The sequence below is a fragment of the Eleutherodactylus coqui genome, chromosome 6 (genome assembly GCF_035609145.1).
Source record: "Eleutherodactylus coqui strain aEleCoq1 chromosome 6, aEleCoq1.hap1, whole genome shotgun sequence".
Lineage (NCBI taxonomy): Eukaryota > Metazoa > Chordata > Amphibia > Anura > Eleutherodactylidae > Eleutherodactylus > Eleutherodactylus coqui.
The window spans coordinates 184,499,632-184,515,242 of record NC_089842.1 but is presented as its reverse complement, the minus strand read 5'-3'; the positions used below and the strand labels follow the sequence as shown (position 1 = coordinate 184,515,242).

The 15,611-nt window shown below is 41.4% G+C and overlaps 1 protein-coding gene across 5 annotated transcripts in view; it reads left to right on the top strand.

Annotated features, from left to right (window-relative positions):
- The window catches only part of RALGAPA1 (Ral GTPase activating protein catalytic subunit alpha 1), a 194,554-nt gene that overhangs the window by 152,153 nt on the left and 26,790 nt on the right, over nucleotides 1–15,611 (top strand). For all 5 annotated transcript variants that reach the window (XM_066608440.1, XM_066608438.1, XM_066608439.1 and 2 more), the window contains 2 exons: nucleotides 7,570–7,728; nucleotides 9,182–9,309. In XM_066608440.1, the coding sequence (XP_066464537.1) occupies nucleotides 7,570–7,728; nucleotides 9,182–9,309 (287 nt within the window). The remainder of the gene's footprint in view (nucleotides 1–7,569; nucleotides 7,729–9,181; nucleotides 9,310–15,611) is intronic.

Below are 15,611 nucleotides of genomic sequence, written 5' to 3'. Positions count from 1 at the left end.
TTTGGTACAAAATGCTCCTCCATAAATCACCTTCTAGCTGTCATATATACAATACAATATGTGTCCATCTACTGCTTAAACAAGTCCAGAGCATGGTGCAACTATAGCAGGTTGTCTACCTCACCCTTCTGAGGCATATGTTCATATCTGTTGTATGTGTAATAGGAAAGATGGGCAGCATTTTAAAAGTTTCCTCTAAGTATTGTTTACCATTTTCTGACATATTATGACACTTTTCTGGGGCGTTTTCTGTGATTAATTTGCTAGCATATGTGTGAGTTGCAGTACATGATGAGAGTTGTGGTTCCATAGGAGTGTGCCAGTTTCAGAAATGCAAATAAGGAAGATGAAACCATACCTCTACAGCGCCACCTGTTGGACGATAGCATTCCTTCAAATCAATGCTTGACCCTCTATACAGGTCTGTAGAGCAATGATTGATAAAGACATTGATTTGCAGAAATGTTGTCCTCCAATAGGTGGCGCTGCAGAGGTATTGTTCCATCTTCCTTATTTGCATATTTCCCAGACGGGCATGCATGGACTTATAAGTCTCCTCACTCACCTTCTTGGTGCTCTCCCTAAGGAGTGAGGTCACCCCTCCCGACCCAGTTTCAGAAATATCATCTGTATATTTTAGAAAGTGTAAAATATAACAAAAGCCTTTCAAATCTGCGATTCCAAGATTTTTTGTGTGTATTTTCATAAGCCTAATATCTGTTATGCTGATGAGATAATGCGGTAAAGAGGCCGATCCACTCGGAGAGCTGAGTGCTCCCTCCACTGTAGGAAGCATGACATGTAGCGGGTTATCTGCATGAGTATTTGTTTTTGATGTGTGCAATAAATCCCACATTAGTGCTAACAAGTGCAGGTCTTGGATCTTGGCCCTTGTTAGAGGTGCACATCCTCCCCTCGGCTCCCCCAGACGCGCTTCTTCTGAGGTGTTAATCCAGTCAGTAGGAAAGTTAATGAGCGCCGGCTGTATAGCTGGGGATGCAGGAAGTGGGAACCGCTTGACCTCAGCATGTAGTTTAATGCCTCTAATTAAATTAGGGCGATGGAGTATTGGGATCTGGCCATGCCTCAGGCTCTAGCTGTGTGCTATGGATCCTCCTGTGTCTTTCTCATACAAAGACAACTCTATTTCATCATCATTACTGTAAGCAGAAATGATTTCAGGGACAAGCCTGTCCAGACCCCTATTGTAAGTTGTTGCAGTTTTGTAGCATTTGTATGTATAAATATAGTTTTGTCTAGCTAAGCTTTATATGGCCATGTGATCTGCTTCTGCGTAACCCCTTTACTGACCTATTTTTTTTTTCTTCAGCTGCCAAAATTATTTCGATAGCATTTTATAGGACGTATAGGACATATTTTTATACATATATTTTAACAGATTTTTTATCCCTTTTGGTTTATTACAGGCAAAAAGCTGGAAAAAAAATTCTAAAATTTTGATTTTTTTTCAAAATTAGTATTTCACACTCAAAGTACAGGATATTATAATTTGTATATTCTCAGATTACAGGGCGCATATGGCAGCGGTTTTGGTTGGTGTCATTTTCTTTTTTTTATCTGTATATTTGTATTTTATTTATTACTTCTTTTTGTAACTATTTTTTTTCTGTTTTTTATTTTTCATTCACATTTTTTTTTTTTTTCCTAATTTTAATTTCACACTTTTCCACTCGTCATAGGAACCACAGTTACAGTGAAAAACATCCCCCTCTAGTAACTGTAGTCATTGTTTGGCCTCATGTCCATAGGGCAATTCGGGCCCGACAGATTCTCCATGCAGAATCCTGCAGCAGGTCCCTCCTGGCCCGCAGACATGAGGCCAAGAAAACAGATTATACTTATCTGTTTGGACGCTGCGGGTCTCCCCTCCGTCGCGACTGGATCTTCTTTCTTTGGCCGAGCAGATGTGCTCGACATGCCAGGAGCGTGCCGTGCGCATGTGCTGTGCACCCTTTTTTTTTTTAAACTCCTGCTTCCCATTGAAGCCTATGGAAGCCATCCGGAACCGTGGCTAACAGCCAAGAGAAGAGGGGGAAGGGACTTGTTATTTGCATAGCGCCAATTCTTCCAAAGAGTAATTCGTTTATTACTCCCCAGCATGAAAATGGGCATCCTGTGTACCCCTTTCTTCGTCATGCACTTCCTAATAAGGAGGAGCTTGAATGAAGTGGCGGCTAAACATACGCACTGTCACTCCATTTAATTCAATGGGATTGCCAGGCATAGCCAAGTGCAAGTGCTTGGATATCTCTGGCAGTCCCACGGAGTTGAGTGGAGCAGCATGCATGGTAGGCCACCGCTCCATTCAAGCTCCTCCTCACTGCTTGGGATGCAAGGAGGAAGAAAAGGGAATCGTGATTTGCTGCCTTGTTCAACATGTCTGTGTTTGTTTTTAAACCTTTGCTCTATACTTCTACCCAGTATTTCAGCAAATCAATAAAACCAAAATACAGAAATATATAATTTACTATAAAAGGTCTTGTGAATTTCATTTCCGCTTAATTAGGCTGCATATACACGGCAAGTGTGACATCAGTCTGAAAAAATCGGACCAATATTGCATTCATAAATCTGCGATTTTTCTTTGATTACGATTAGAGATGAGCGAACGTACTCGGTAAGGGCGATTTCGCAATCGAGCACTGCGATTTTCGAGTACTTCACTACTCGGGTGAAAAGTACTCGGGTGCGCTGTGGGTGAGCGGGGGGTTGCGGTGGGAGGGAGAGAGAGAGGGCTCCCCCCTGTTCCCCGCTGCTATCCCCCACTCCCCTCTGCAACCCCCCGCCCCACAGCGCACCCGAGTACTTTTCACCCAAGTAGTGAAGTACTCGAAAATCGCGGTGCTCGATTGCGAAATCGCCCTTACCGAGTACGTTCGCTCATCTCTAATTACGATGCATTTTGGCTTTTAAATTGCATTGCAGTATGTGCATTTTTTTCTCTCTACACGTTTTTCATGCACATTAAAAAAAATTGCATGTTCCAATAGTTAAACTAGGAAAAAAAGCGCTTCGTACTTGCATGCAAATCGTATGGCATGTGAGTGTGGTGCAAGGCTGTTGTTTTTTTTATACACCCATAGAAAATAATCTTCAACAGAATCGCCTAAAAACAGGACATTCTGTGATTTAAAAAAATTTTTGTTTCAATCTCCTATTCTCGGTCCGAGAAAAAAATCACCCGTGTGTATAAACTCATTAAAAATAATGAGTTCTATTCCTGTACGAGTTCCATTCATATCACATCAGTTGGAACTTGCGTGAGGAAATCACTTCCCTGTGGCGTACGTATGGTCTGTATAGGTAGTACCAAAGGTTGTGTACTCTGTCAGCTGACTGAGCGTTAAAGGGGTTGCACAGAATTCGGAAAGAGAGTTTGCTCTGTTTGCAGAAACATCGCCTTTTCTGTCCATGGGTTGTCTGGTATTGCAATTCAGCTCAATTTACTTCGATGGGCATGAGATGCAATATCAGACACAGCCCATGGAGAAACATAGCACTCTTTCGGGAAAATAGCAGACTATTTTTTCTAATCCTGGACAACCCCTTTAATGGACAGAAAAATGTTCATAAGCCAATACAGACTCCTGGAAAGTATAAAGTACAGGCTCTCACGTGGCGTTTAGAGAGTGGCAACCGAGATCATACAGCCCTTATCTTTTTGTGTAGTCTTTTTAGACTGCCAGAAGTACAATAGAGATGTAGCTTATAATGAGATGACTATGCATGACTCTGTCCCAGTCTACACTGCAAAGTTAAAAAATAAGCTGCAGAGAACAGTAAATGTTAACATATTCTTTGTGTTATAGTGGTTAGTGTGTAGTCTGGAATACTTTAGACTATTTTTATGGATGGATGGATGGATGGATGGATAGTCCAACAAAAAACAACACCATAATGCTTTTAATTTGATCATATTAAAACCTGATTTAAATAATAACTTCTGCTAACACAGCACAGTTAAGGGTGATTTACACGCAACAATTATTGCTCAAAAGTCATCCAAACAATGGCTTTTGAGCGATAGCTGTTTCGGGTAAATGCACGCCCATCGTGCACTTGCTGTGTACTCTTCGTCCATCACTGAGTTCAAGTCGGCATAAAATCCTCATCCCTGATAACAGGGGACGGTATGCTGTGTTCTCCACAGGCAGCGCTGATAGCATTGTACGCAGCCAGCAGCCCACGCAGAACAAAGCAGATGTACTTGGAGAACAGACCACCCGCTGTTCTCTAAATACATGCAAAAGAAGCTAGTCTTGAGCGATCATCTTTGCGTGTAATTGGGGCTTTAACCTTTAAAATAAAATAGGCTTGTAGATAGTATAACACCTCCTCTGGCATTCAGCTGCCAATAGAAAGCTTCATAAACAACTTTCTGTGATTTACGAAAACTCTGTCAGAGACGTAATATATTGTGTTATTACTGCTATGACGGAAAATTAGATTATAGATTTCCAGTTGTAGCGTGTTCCTTATATCATGGCGAATCTCCCCGGTAGACTCTTCTGTTATGGCCCGCTTTGCCTGTGTTGGCGTCTAGAGAGCAAACATTCGTGCACGATACAATGGCGCTGGCAGCCAAAGTTCTGCCTTAGATTAGAACATTATTGGATCAAAATTGCATTTAGTTTTTGCCTCCAGGTTCCATTTACTTCACATTTCTCTCAGGTTCAGTTAGTCCGAGGTCTGACAGCACAAGACACATAACAGGAACCCAAGTGAGTAGATGATGTTACCCAGCAGGACACTATGTTGGAGATAAAGTCTTTCACAGGAACATTTCAAGAGAAAGAAATTTGATTGAAATTGTGTTCACTGTATTCTGGTGTATGACCATGACGGGGAGCTGGAATAAGTCAACCATGGTAATTCTAGAGACCGACCGGTCAGGTACCTTAGAGCCGGCCATACACATTGTGCTTTTAACAAGTATTTGATGAATATATATTTGTAAATCTTTGGGTTTACATACAACAATCACTCCATTAATGTTCTGTTCTTGTGCCCTATTAGGGCTTATAGGCCACGTATTATGTAGTCCTCCACCCCCTATGAGCCGCAGTGGAGAGCTGTTAACATCAGCCGCTCAGACTGCCTGTTAGAGCGCTGCAGGGGTACTGCATGGACGCAACTGATTGCTAAGGTCTTCTGGAGAGCGACCTATATGTAATCTGGAATATTTCACAATATTTTCTGGAGAGGGACCCATGGTACTCAGCTGATCTATTATTTAAGAAGGAAAAAATACTTTTTTGCTTTCATTTTTTTCACTACTTCCTTTTACATTGGGTAACTTTTCCTGACTTCACTTAAATCAATAGTATAAGTAAATATCGGAAACTTTGAGGTATATTGTATAGGAGAAAATGCCACTCGTATCAATTTATGAGCCACTATTCTCCCATCCCCTGATCATTCACTTTCAATTTACTGTTAAAATTCTTCTTGAGGATGCATTAACCCTTTGCAATCCAAATTTGGATTCAGAGTTTCCTAGGGGGCTTTCTCTTTCTGCCATTATACAATGGTGCCATCTGCTGACTAGAGTCTGTACTGCAGTATGTGAGATGGTGGAGAGGTTCCCCAACAACAGAGCGGCCAGTAATCTACAGTAAGAATACCCTGCCGGACGTCTTCCGACATCGGAGCTGTACAGCCTTCAATCAGAATGTCTTCAGATGTCAGACAGTGGATTGGAAAGGGTTAACACTGGCGATATTCCCAAAAGATTTCTATGCATTGAAATGAACAGATGGGAAAATAACCCATTGTTTCTAATGGGTTTATTTACATGTGCGATTTTTTTTTTCTCTCTTGCAACACTGCAAAAAGGAGAATTCAAGAGAAAAATTGCAGCATGTCACATTTTTGGGTGATTTTGTTGGAAGATTGCCCATTGTTCCCTATGGGAGCAGAAAAAAATCGCATCATGCTCACATGTACATGCAAGTTTCATGCAAGTGTGATGAGATGCGTTTTTGCTCCAATAGGAATTAATTGCAGATTTTCACGCATATGAAAATTACAAGTGTAGTGATGCGAGCATGATGCAAATTTTCACAAAGTGCATTACATTTCATTTGCATAACAATTGTGGGTTTGCAAGTGTGATATCAGTCCCTGTTTCTTAAGGCACATTTACACACAAAGACACTCTTTCAGAAGATTGAAAGATTGACAGTTCTAGCAATCATTTTGCATAAAGTACTAATGGACTCTAATGCCCATTAACACTTTATCAGCTTCAATTGCACATATATGAGCCTCCAGCAGCTGTTTGCAAATCCCAGCATATGTTCTGGATTTAACACTCAGCTGCATTGTCTTCACAGGGGCTCTCAGCTGAATACAATGTAATCAGCTGCTCCCTTGGAGAACACAGCATGCGGTCCTTGCTATCTTTCTCCACCTGAATGATAGATTTAATGTTTACCTAAAAATCATCGTTCAGCTGAAGAGTGGAAGATGGAAGCATTTACACGCAACGATTATCGCTCAATAGCTATCGTCTGAACGAATTTTGAGAGATACTTGTGTGTAAATGGGGCTTTAGACCAATATTGCACTCACCCGTGTAAATGCGCTCTGGGGACTCAGATTACACACTACTCATAGAAGTCTATGGAGGAGAAGGAGAGGAAGCAGCAGCAGAATGAAAGAGAGGCAGAGAGACGCAGACGTTGCTGAAGGCTCTAGTAAGTGTTTTATCTTACTATAGTCCTAGATTCATAGCCATACTGCTATATAATATCCTCCATACTTCTTCTGCACCTGATACTTCTGAATGCATGCTACAGAAATATAGGGGAGCAGGATCTCTTCTTCTTTCTGTGTTGTACGGTAGACCTCATAACAGCTAGGCTACACCCACCAGCTCAAGGAAGACTCGTAATTAAAGAGGCAGTCATTAAAGCGACCCTCCAGGCCTAGGCAAACAAAGATGGCCGAACAACGTCTCTGACTTCTTGATGCACAGGGTTTAAAAATTCCTTCTAGTCTACTAGTTTTATGACTGTATGTAACGTGTATCAGTTGGTTTTCTCTTTTTATCATTGCTTGTATCGTTATCCTTCTTTATTACCCGCTCCTACCTCTTGATGATTAGTTTACATTGATGCCACCAATACCCGTGTTTGTCACCAAGCTTTTCCGGGCCTCTGGATGGTAAATCTGATTAGTTATACAACAAATAGAATTTCAATTGACTCTTTAGATAGCACTTTCATGTTAAAGAAGAAGTGTGACAATTGTGAAGCCTGTTTTTCTGATTTCTTGATGCAGGAATGCCGTCCTGTTTTTCTCAGTATGTCCTCGTAGTCCAGTGTGTGTGTATAATCCAGTTATAAAAGTTTTGTTATTGTGTTCAGCATGCGCCATTTCTCACATTCACACATTATTGTCTGTCTGTTCTTACAGGGCTTAACGCAGTAAAGTAGATTACATTTTCCCCGCAAATTAAATTTTATAACAGCTGGCTTTCATTTTTATTCCCAATTATACTCATTCACTCTTCTATGTCTCTTTCAATTTCCTTTACCTCTGAAGCTTCGTCACCTCGGCAATGATGAAGTTCACATTGTATGGTCGGAGCACAGCAGAGAGTATCGTAGAGGTATTATACCCACCGAGTTTGGTGATGTGCTACTAGTTATCTATCCCATGAAGAATCATATGTTCAGCATCCAGATTATGAAGAAACCTGAAGTAAGTTACAACTTTTACTTCTTTGTTTCTTTTTTTTCTGTCCTAATTCACTAAAGGCTCTCTAAATCCTCCAAATGGAAATAGGCAGTGATCATGGAGACAATGCATTAATATTTTAACTAATTCTGTTGTTCGCTATAGTCAGTCCGTCCCTATGAAATTGCTAAAAACAGAGGATAATAGAGTAAATTAATCTTCACGGCAATATGATATATATGTATGTATTGTAATGTCGTCCAGAAGAATAAGGGTACTTGGGACAACTATCACTCCTGTCCTTTCCCACAGGAGTGATGGTCATTTGGTGAATGGAGGCAGAGCGTGACAGAGATCTCTTTCGGCTACACACCTCCATTCACTGTGAACAGGCAGTCGCTCAAAGATGAATGACTGCCTGTTTACACTGAGTGAGAAGTCACTTACTAGCTTCAGTGAGCTGAAATGAAGCGACTACTGACTAATGAGCGATTTCTCGCTCTGTACTCTTTCGGGCCGTCAGTTGACCTGGGTAAAATACCCTTATCCAGCTCTTTTTGTGTAAGCAAGAATGCCTTCACCTTTCTTGCAAAATTTGCCACAATTGGTCAGCAATTTTCGACAACCTTTTGCAGTAGATGGCTACATTTTTGAGATACTGAATTTCATAGACCTTTGTCTTCCAATTTAGGGTTTGTTCGCCTTTTATGTTAGTAGTAGTGTTATTTGTGATCCAATTTTTAGCAAAGATCGCCAAAATATTGGCTCTCAGCTTTGAGCTGTAAGAACAAACATCTTGGCTTAGCATTGCAGTGCTGAAGTTCTAGGTTTCAATCTGATCATGATTAGTCAGATTGCTAACCACTGGGCCGCCTCCTCCATCTCCATTATTTTTTTAAATCGAGACACTCCTGATCCGATTATTTCAGTAATCCCCTAACGCTAGTTAGCAGTGTACATCAGAAGCTTTTGCCCAATATATACTTCGTATGAAAGACTCTTTGATAGATCATATTGTATACGTTTATTACTAGATGGCTCTATTGGAATAATGTGGTCCATACGCTATTCCATACAGATCAATAAATATACTCTTCTATACTCACCTGACGGATGCTAAAAAGACGCCCTTTAAACATCCATTTGGTGAATGGCGCCCTATGCATACGTTTATCTGAACAGACAATACAAATGCAGTGTGAATAGACCATTATATAACTGCAAATAGAGATAAGATTTACAATTAGAGAGGTTTTCAGGTTTATATATCTATAGCTTATTGTTTGCAGGTTTACCATATACTTCTATCCATTTCTCATGGGTTTTGCTTATAGCTCTGATGGGACCCTTCACTGCTGACTTTCAGAGGTTTAGGAACTAAAAAATCTAATAAGATTCCCTGATTTTGTTGATGGACCCATAATCATCACTTACTCTAATGAATTTTCTTTTATATGTAACACTTCTTTTCCTGCAGATCCCATTTTTTGGACCACTTTTTGATGGAGCGATTGTGAATGGCAAAATACTTCCAGGCTTGGTTCGAGCGACCGCCATTAACGCTAGCCGGGCACTTAAATCTATCATCCCACTGTACCAAAACTTGTATCCTTTCTATGCACAGCAGTGGGTAAATGTTTGGGTTTTGGAAACGTGAAGGGGTCTGTTGCTTGGGGTGTGTCGCCTCTTCATCCAAAATACCACGTTTGTGTCATTATTTTCAGATTTTATGTGTTTGACAAAGCAACTCAGATGTAGGGATATCAAAAGCTGAAAGATGTGTCCAACTGTCTGTTCTTAGTGGTAACACAGTATATACAGGGTTTTGCCTCTTGCACACAGGTTGGTTTGCATTGCGAAATCTGGAGCGGGATTCCACCTCCGGACTCTATAGCAAATCCAGCCCCATAGCATGCTATGAGAATATACGATTTCCTGCCCATGAGCAGGAATTGATTGCGATTTTCCCCTCGCAGGGGAGAAATCGCAGCATGCTGCAATTTTGTATGGGCCACGCATGGTCAGCTTCCAGTGAAGTCAACGGAAGCTGTCCGTCCCGTGGCCATTCTGCAATCACTGCAGAATGGCCTCGGCAGCCACGTCATTGCCATAGCAACAGCGCGGCATTATCTTTAGTGCACATATGCACCAGCGCGTCGGCTGGACCATCCGCAGCAGGTAAGCTTTGGTCACCGGCCAGCAGCGGGTCGAACTTTGCTTACTAGAAATGACCCACCTGCAATGAGGGTCACATGCACGGATTGTCACAGGTGCAGCTCCGGCATTCTTGGCACCAGTTTATACTGGATGAATTACTGTCTAGGCTAAAAACATAGTATTGCCTTGTGTTCACGTCACCATTGGAGCCAATTATTATAGAGTTAATGTATTTGTTGGAATAACATTGCAGCGCCCAGCACTATTTTTCTCTGTCAAAGCAACACACACCTCGCAAAAACTCCATAAAAAAGTTATTGCATCTGTTGGATCTCCGCCATGTGTGGTGTGATGGGATCCAGGACTTCTTTGCAATTTCCCTGAGGCAGAACCCTACAGGACATCCTTGTAATATTGGCTGTTATGGCAGCACTCCATTCTGCCTAATAGATTTTAAGCTTTCAGTGCATAGGGTGAAATCCACAGCACAGTCCATGGAAAGATCCTTGTGTAACACCGTCAAAAGAAAGTGGAGAAATGGCAAACAATCAGTAGTATGAACTTGCTTGTGTACTGTAACTAAAATACGCCGGATAGGCGGTTTCAGACAAAATAGAATTGTTCACTCTCAAGAGCCATCAATTTTCACCGAGAAATTTGAAGGAAAATAATTGGATTTTTTATGGGCTGGTGGGTCTGGTCTTTTTCTTGTGGGTAAATTATGTCATTAAGGCTGCCTTCACACTGCTGATAAAATCGCATGATCCAAGAGTGAGTGAAAATGCAGCATTATGCGCCATAGGCTGTATTCACACTGGCGATTTTCCCGTGCTAGTTCTGTCTGATTTGAGAACTCGCACTGGAAAAGGACTCATATTTTTTTGAATGGGGTAATTCACACAAGTGATTTTTACTCTCGGACCGCTTGAAATATTGCAGCATGACCTATTTCATTGTAATTCTTGTCCAATAATTGCCATTCATTTTGCATACAAGTGGGATGCATTTTTGACTCTTTTTGTTATAAGGGTCACTAAAAAAAAGTGCAGAAAAACACAAAAAAGAATGTAAGTTATGCGTGAAAATTGCACATATCAAACATATGTAACTCACATGGAAAGCTGTTAGTTTTTCACTGACCCCAATTGCACTCACCCATGTGAATACAACCTCGAGGGGCTTTGCAGGCTGAGCTATTGATGACCTATCCGCAGGATAAGTCATCAGTAGTTGATCAGCAGGGGCAGCTTATCAGGAACCCCGGCAATCAGCTGTTCCCTGGGCTGCTAGCAGCGTGTACAGAGATCGAAGCTGACAGCTCCTTACCTGTTGCAGCAGCTCACATTGATTTTGAAGATACTGTTCTTATTAAATTCAATACCTGTAATACCAAACTTGGCCACTGCATTGTGTACAGAGCTGTCTGCTTTCGGCTCCATCCACTATGACAGCAGCCTGGCAAACAGCTGATTTATTTTTGATCTGGACAACCCTTTTTAGGCGGGGCTCACACGAGCATAATTTAATTGCGTATTGTGCTCACATAAAATGTGAATGCAGTTAATGAAAGTACATTGATTTTCATTGATCCATTAATCCTTTTGTATATTCATGGCATAAAAAAGAACGCAGCATGTTCGATTACACTGCATATTACGCACTATAGAGCCCTATTGTTTTCTGTGGGTGCGTACGCAAACTCTCTACATACACAATTACATTATGTATGTGCGTAGTTTTTACGCAATGTTGCTTAGGGACAATAGAAGGAAAGTTTTAAAAAAATAAAGAAGTCAGTGGAACAGAAGGACAGCGTATGTGAGATACGCTGTCATGCTCAGGCATATGTGATCACAAATGTGGTGATATGCAGCTCCACAGGAAAGTAAAACGCTGACATTTTTACGTGTTTTACCATAAGGTCGAGTGAGCTCAGCCTACGGCCCACGGGCAAATTTGATTTGCGGAATCTGGGAGATCTGCGAATCAAGCCGCCCATAGAGAAGCATGGGCGTCTCCAAATGGATTAAAGCATGCTTATTTGATTTTGCGGATTATTTGGTCCAGAAAACAAATCACAACATGCTCCATTTTTGTGCGGTTTCTGCACGGATGGCTTCCATTGAAGTCAATGGAAGCTGTCCAATCCATGGCACACCCGCAGAAGTGCCGCAGTTAAGCAGGAGATTTAAAAAAAACAAAAAAAAAAACAACTGTACTGTGCATGTCCAACGGCGAGCCGTAAGGACCATATGCAGTACGGCAAACCCGGAAGTGGAGAGGTCTCCACGATGCCTCCGCTGAAATAATACAGGTACACAGAGCTCACCACCCGAGGGCAGGGCTGGATTCCGTGTGGGGAACTTGCCCATGGACATTGGGCCTAACTCTCAGCCGTATATGTAGTATCTAAAAAGTAAGACTTATAGATAGAGTAGGGTGTGTGACATTGTCCAGTTCAGACGATCTGTAGGCACATGACAAGGTGAATGATATATTGCATTTACAAGAGTAATAACAGAGGATTGACACAATGCAAGTTTATTTTATGGGAAATGCAGATATTTACTAAAACAAACCCCTCAGGAGTGGTGACAAGTTTTCGTTAAATACATTATCTGGTGCAGAGGTAAGTTTACCCGAAGGACATGTGGCTTTAATGTATGAATAAAGTACTATGCAGTTAAGCCCCATTTACATGCAGCAATTATCGCTTGAACGGCTGAATGAATTGATGACTTTTTTGCATAAAATTTAATGGCTTGAAATCATCTCATTTTTTTCTCATTAGCTAAAGTAAACTTTAGTAGAAGGAGAACTAGTTGTTTGCTCAGCTGGGTGTGTGTTTATGCAAGGGATTATCTGGTCTACAGGATTCCAATATCTTCTCCTGACAGAATAAACAATGTACTCATTGTGTATGCAAGGCAAACACAATTTGTACATTGTTGACTCCCCTCAAGCCACTCAAAAAACTGCACGATTTCTATTCAAATAGAACTCATTTTGAACTGCTTGACGACTATTTTAATGGTGGCTAAAAACCATTAAACGAATAGTGCCCGGCTACTCGCGTTTACATGTACCGATTATCACTCACTTTCAGCCATTTGGACAAATTCTGAGCGATAACCGTTGCGTCTAAATAGACCCTTACTTGCAAAGTGACTTTTCAGTTCTACACAGTTTGACTGGATTTTCCAGTGGACTCTTTATATGCCAGTAAAGTAAATGCCCCCTCTGCAGAGATAACTGCAGCAGTTAATTACACCGGTGACTTCTCTGTAAGACCCAGCTTTGGCCTTGTAGTACTTTCTAAGGTGGAAACGTAATAGGAACCACTTAGATGATTGGACTTAGGCATACTGCGTCGGCAAAAAGTGAACACCGGACAGAGAAAAATCAGGTTTTTTTTAATGGCCTGAAACCTTCTTAATAAATTGAAAGTCAAATAATAGGTCTGTAAGAAAAAAAAGATAATTATGTCAGGAGGTGATCCTCCCTCCCTCCCTAGCATTCTTCTAAAACACCGAGATTACAAGCTTTTAGGCAGATATTCAACTATCCACTGTTTAAAGAAAAAAAATTGCCAACCCCCTTCAACGCCTTGTTTCTAGTGGTGTAAAAGTTTTAACAAATGTGTATTTGTGCTCCTGAGCGAAATAGGCCGCTTATTGATCGCAAGTTGCTTCTTGGATCAATCAGGCAGAATTACAGCAATCTGTCTCTATCACTGCCCGTGGCTCTGGCTCCGAGGTCTCTCGCCCTCCCTAAGCTTGTCCCTCTCATCTAGTGAGTGTGCCAGCTCTTTCCAAACCTCTAAGCTGCTACATTTTGTCTCCGGTGCCCACTTTTAACAGCAGCCTCCTGCAATTACAATGAGAAGGTACAACAGGCAGCGATCTGAGGAACAATTGCTCCTTTCGCGACTAGCTGGAGATGCTTTGGTGTCAGCCGGTTGTGTATTACTTACCTGTTGATAGATGGCTTATTTCTCCTCTGTGATAATTTCTTTAAAAGCCTAAGAGTTCAGCAAAGACCCAGACGGCATTGTTGTGCTTAACCTTTCGATGGCATTATTTCTGCTACTAAAGGGGATCATACACCCCTGTCTTGCTGGAACAGTCTTTATTGCCAGAATACTCTTTTTAACTCTTTCCCTTCGAGTTTTAAATCTATCTGCTTTCTTTTACTATTACTGGAAGAAGAGTTGTGGCCGATATCTGTACATGTCTAATTACAGAGGGAATATTGGGCTAAATGATCTTGTGGTGTCATTTAAGTCATCTATACACCCCCCGCAGTCTGACGGCTCTTGCTGAGAATACATACATCCGTGGGTGGTCAGACTCTGGCTGAATTGCAGTCCTCATTTTTAGTTTTTGTTTGTTTTTGTACCTTTTTACACTACAGATTGTAGGCATGATATATTAGACACAATAAACCCCCCTTAGGCAAGCATGAGTGGATGCGGATTATTAATTCTAACCCATTTTGGGACAATCTTCAGAATAAAATTGTATGAAATATTGTTTACTTGTAACAGTCCTGAGAAGACGGGGTAAAACGAAATGCTAGTTTGGAATATGCAAGCGAAACATTTTTTAGTTTTGCTTTTACATCTTTCTGTGTGTTTGTAAATCACTGATGATAGTGATTTGACAACCAGTAGCCTTTTTTTCAGTAGGGGTGCTTTTGGACGGAACGATTCTTGTTTAAAAAATCGTTGAAACAAATTAAAGGGAACGATAATCTTTCAGTCTATACACAGTCAATAAGAATCGTTCACTTTTCATAAGTTCATTTTACTCAGGCATAAAAATCATTGTTGGCTCGTTCACTGATCGTTCAGTTTAAATGCCAGTCATCCAGTTATTCTCATTAGGGCTGCCTGTGCACGGGCGTTTTTGCATTGCGTTCCCCGCTGCGATAATCCAGCCGCGGGGAACACAGTGGACGCTTTCTGTAGCACTGCTATGAAAAGCGCAGCCCCCCCTGTCCACGAGCGGAGAATCATAGCAATTCTCCACTTGTGGCCAGCGAATCACGGCATGCTGTGAATTGCCACGATTCTCCGCGGTGTCAGATAGATCTCCGCAGTGAGCCTAGCTGCTGTCTCCTGCTCCCCGGCGGCGGCGATCTGCCGCGGGAAACTGCAATGCTCGTGGACGGGCAGCCTAACTTATATGATGAATGTGACAGACTAGACAGATACATCGTTGGCTTCTTCAAATGAGAATCGTTCAAACAGGCTACTCAAGAGCAAGCAAGTTAGCGATCACATCACTTGCTCATTCAAATGAGAATCGGCTCACCTAAAAGGACCCTATGATTTGAACACATCGCGTGTTCTTCCTAGATGGCCACAGAAAAAAATGGGCGTATGAAATGTGTGTGTGTGTGTGCATTTTAGATGGGTTCTTGGTGCACAGAGGTGGGTTTTTCCAACCGTGCTGCACCTGTTTGCCTTCAAGTGTGCAGAAAGAAACACAAGAAGACCTAAGTGGTGTCAGTTCGGTCACAACCTACAGAAAATAGCGTGCTCAAAAAGAAACACAGTGAATATGGATGCTTTTTTTAAATGCACCCATAGACTTTAGTGGGCAATTTTGGTCCGTGAATATGGAACAAAATAGGACATAATGCAATTTTTTTTTTTTTACGCATAAGATTCGTCCACGTTAAAAAAAAAAAAAAAAGGCACACCTAAATACACTAATTTAATTCATCAGGTCCATATGCAGTCCATA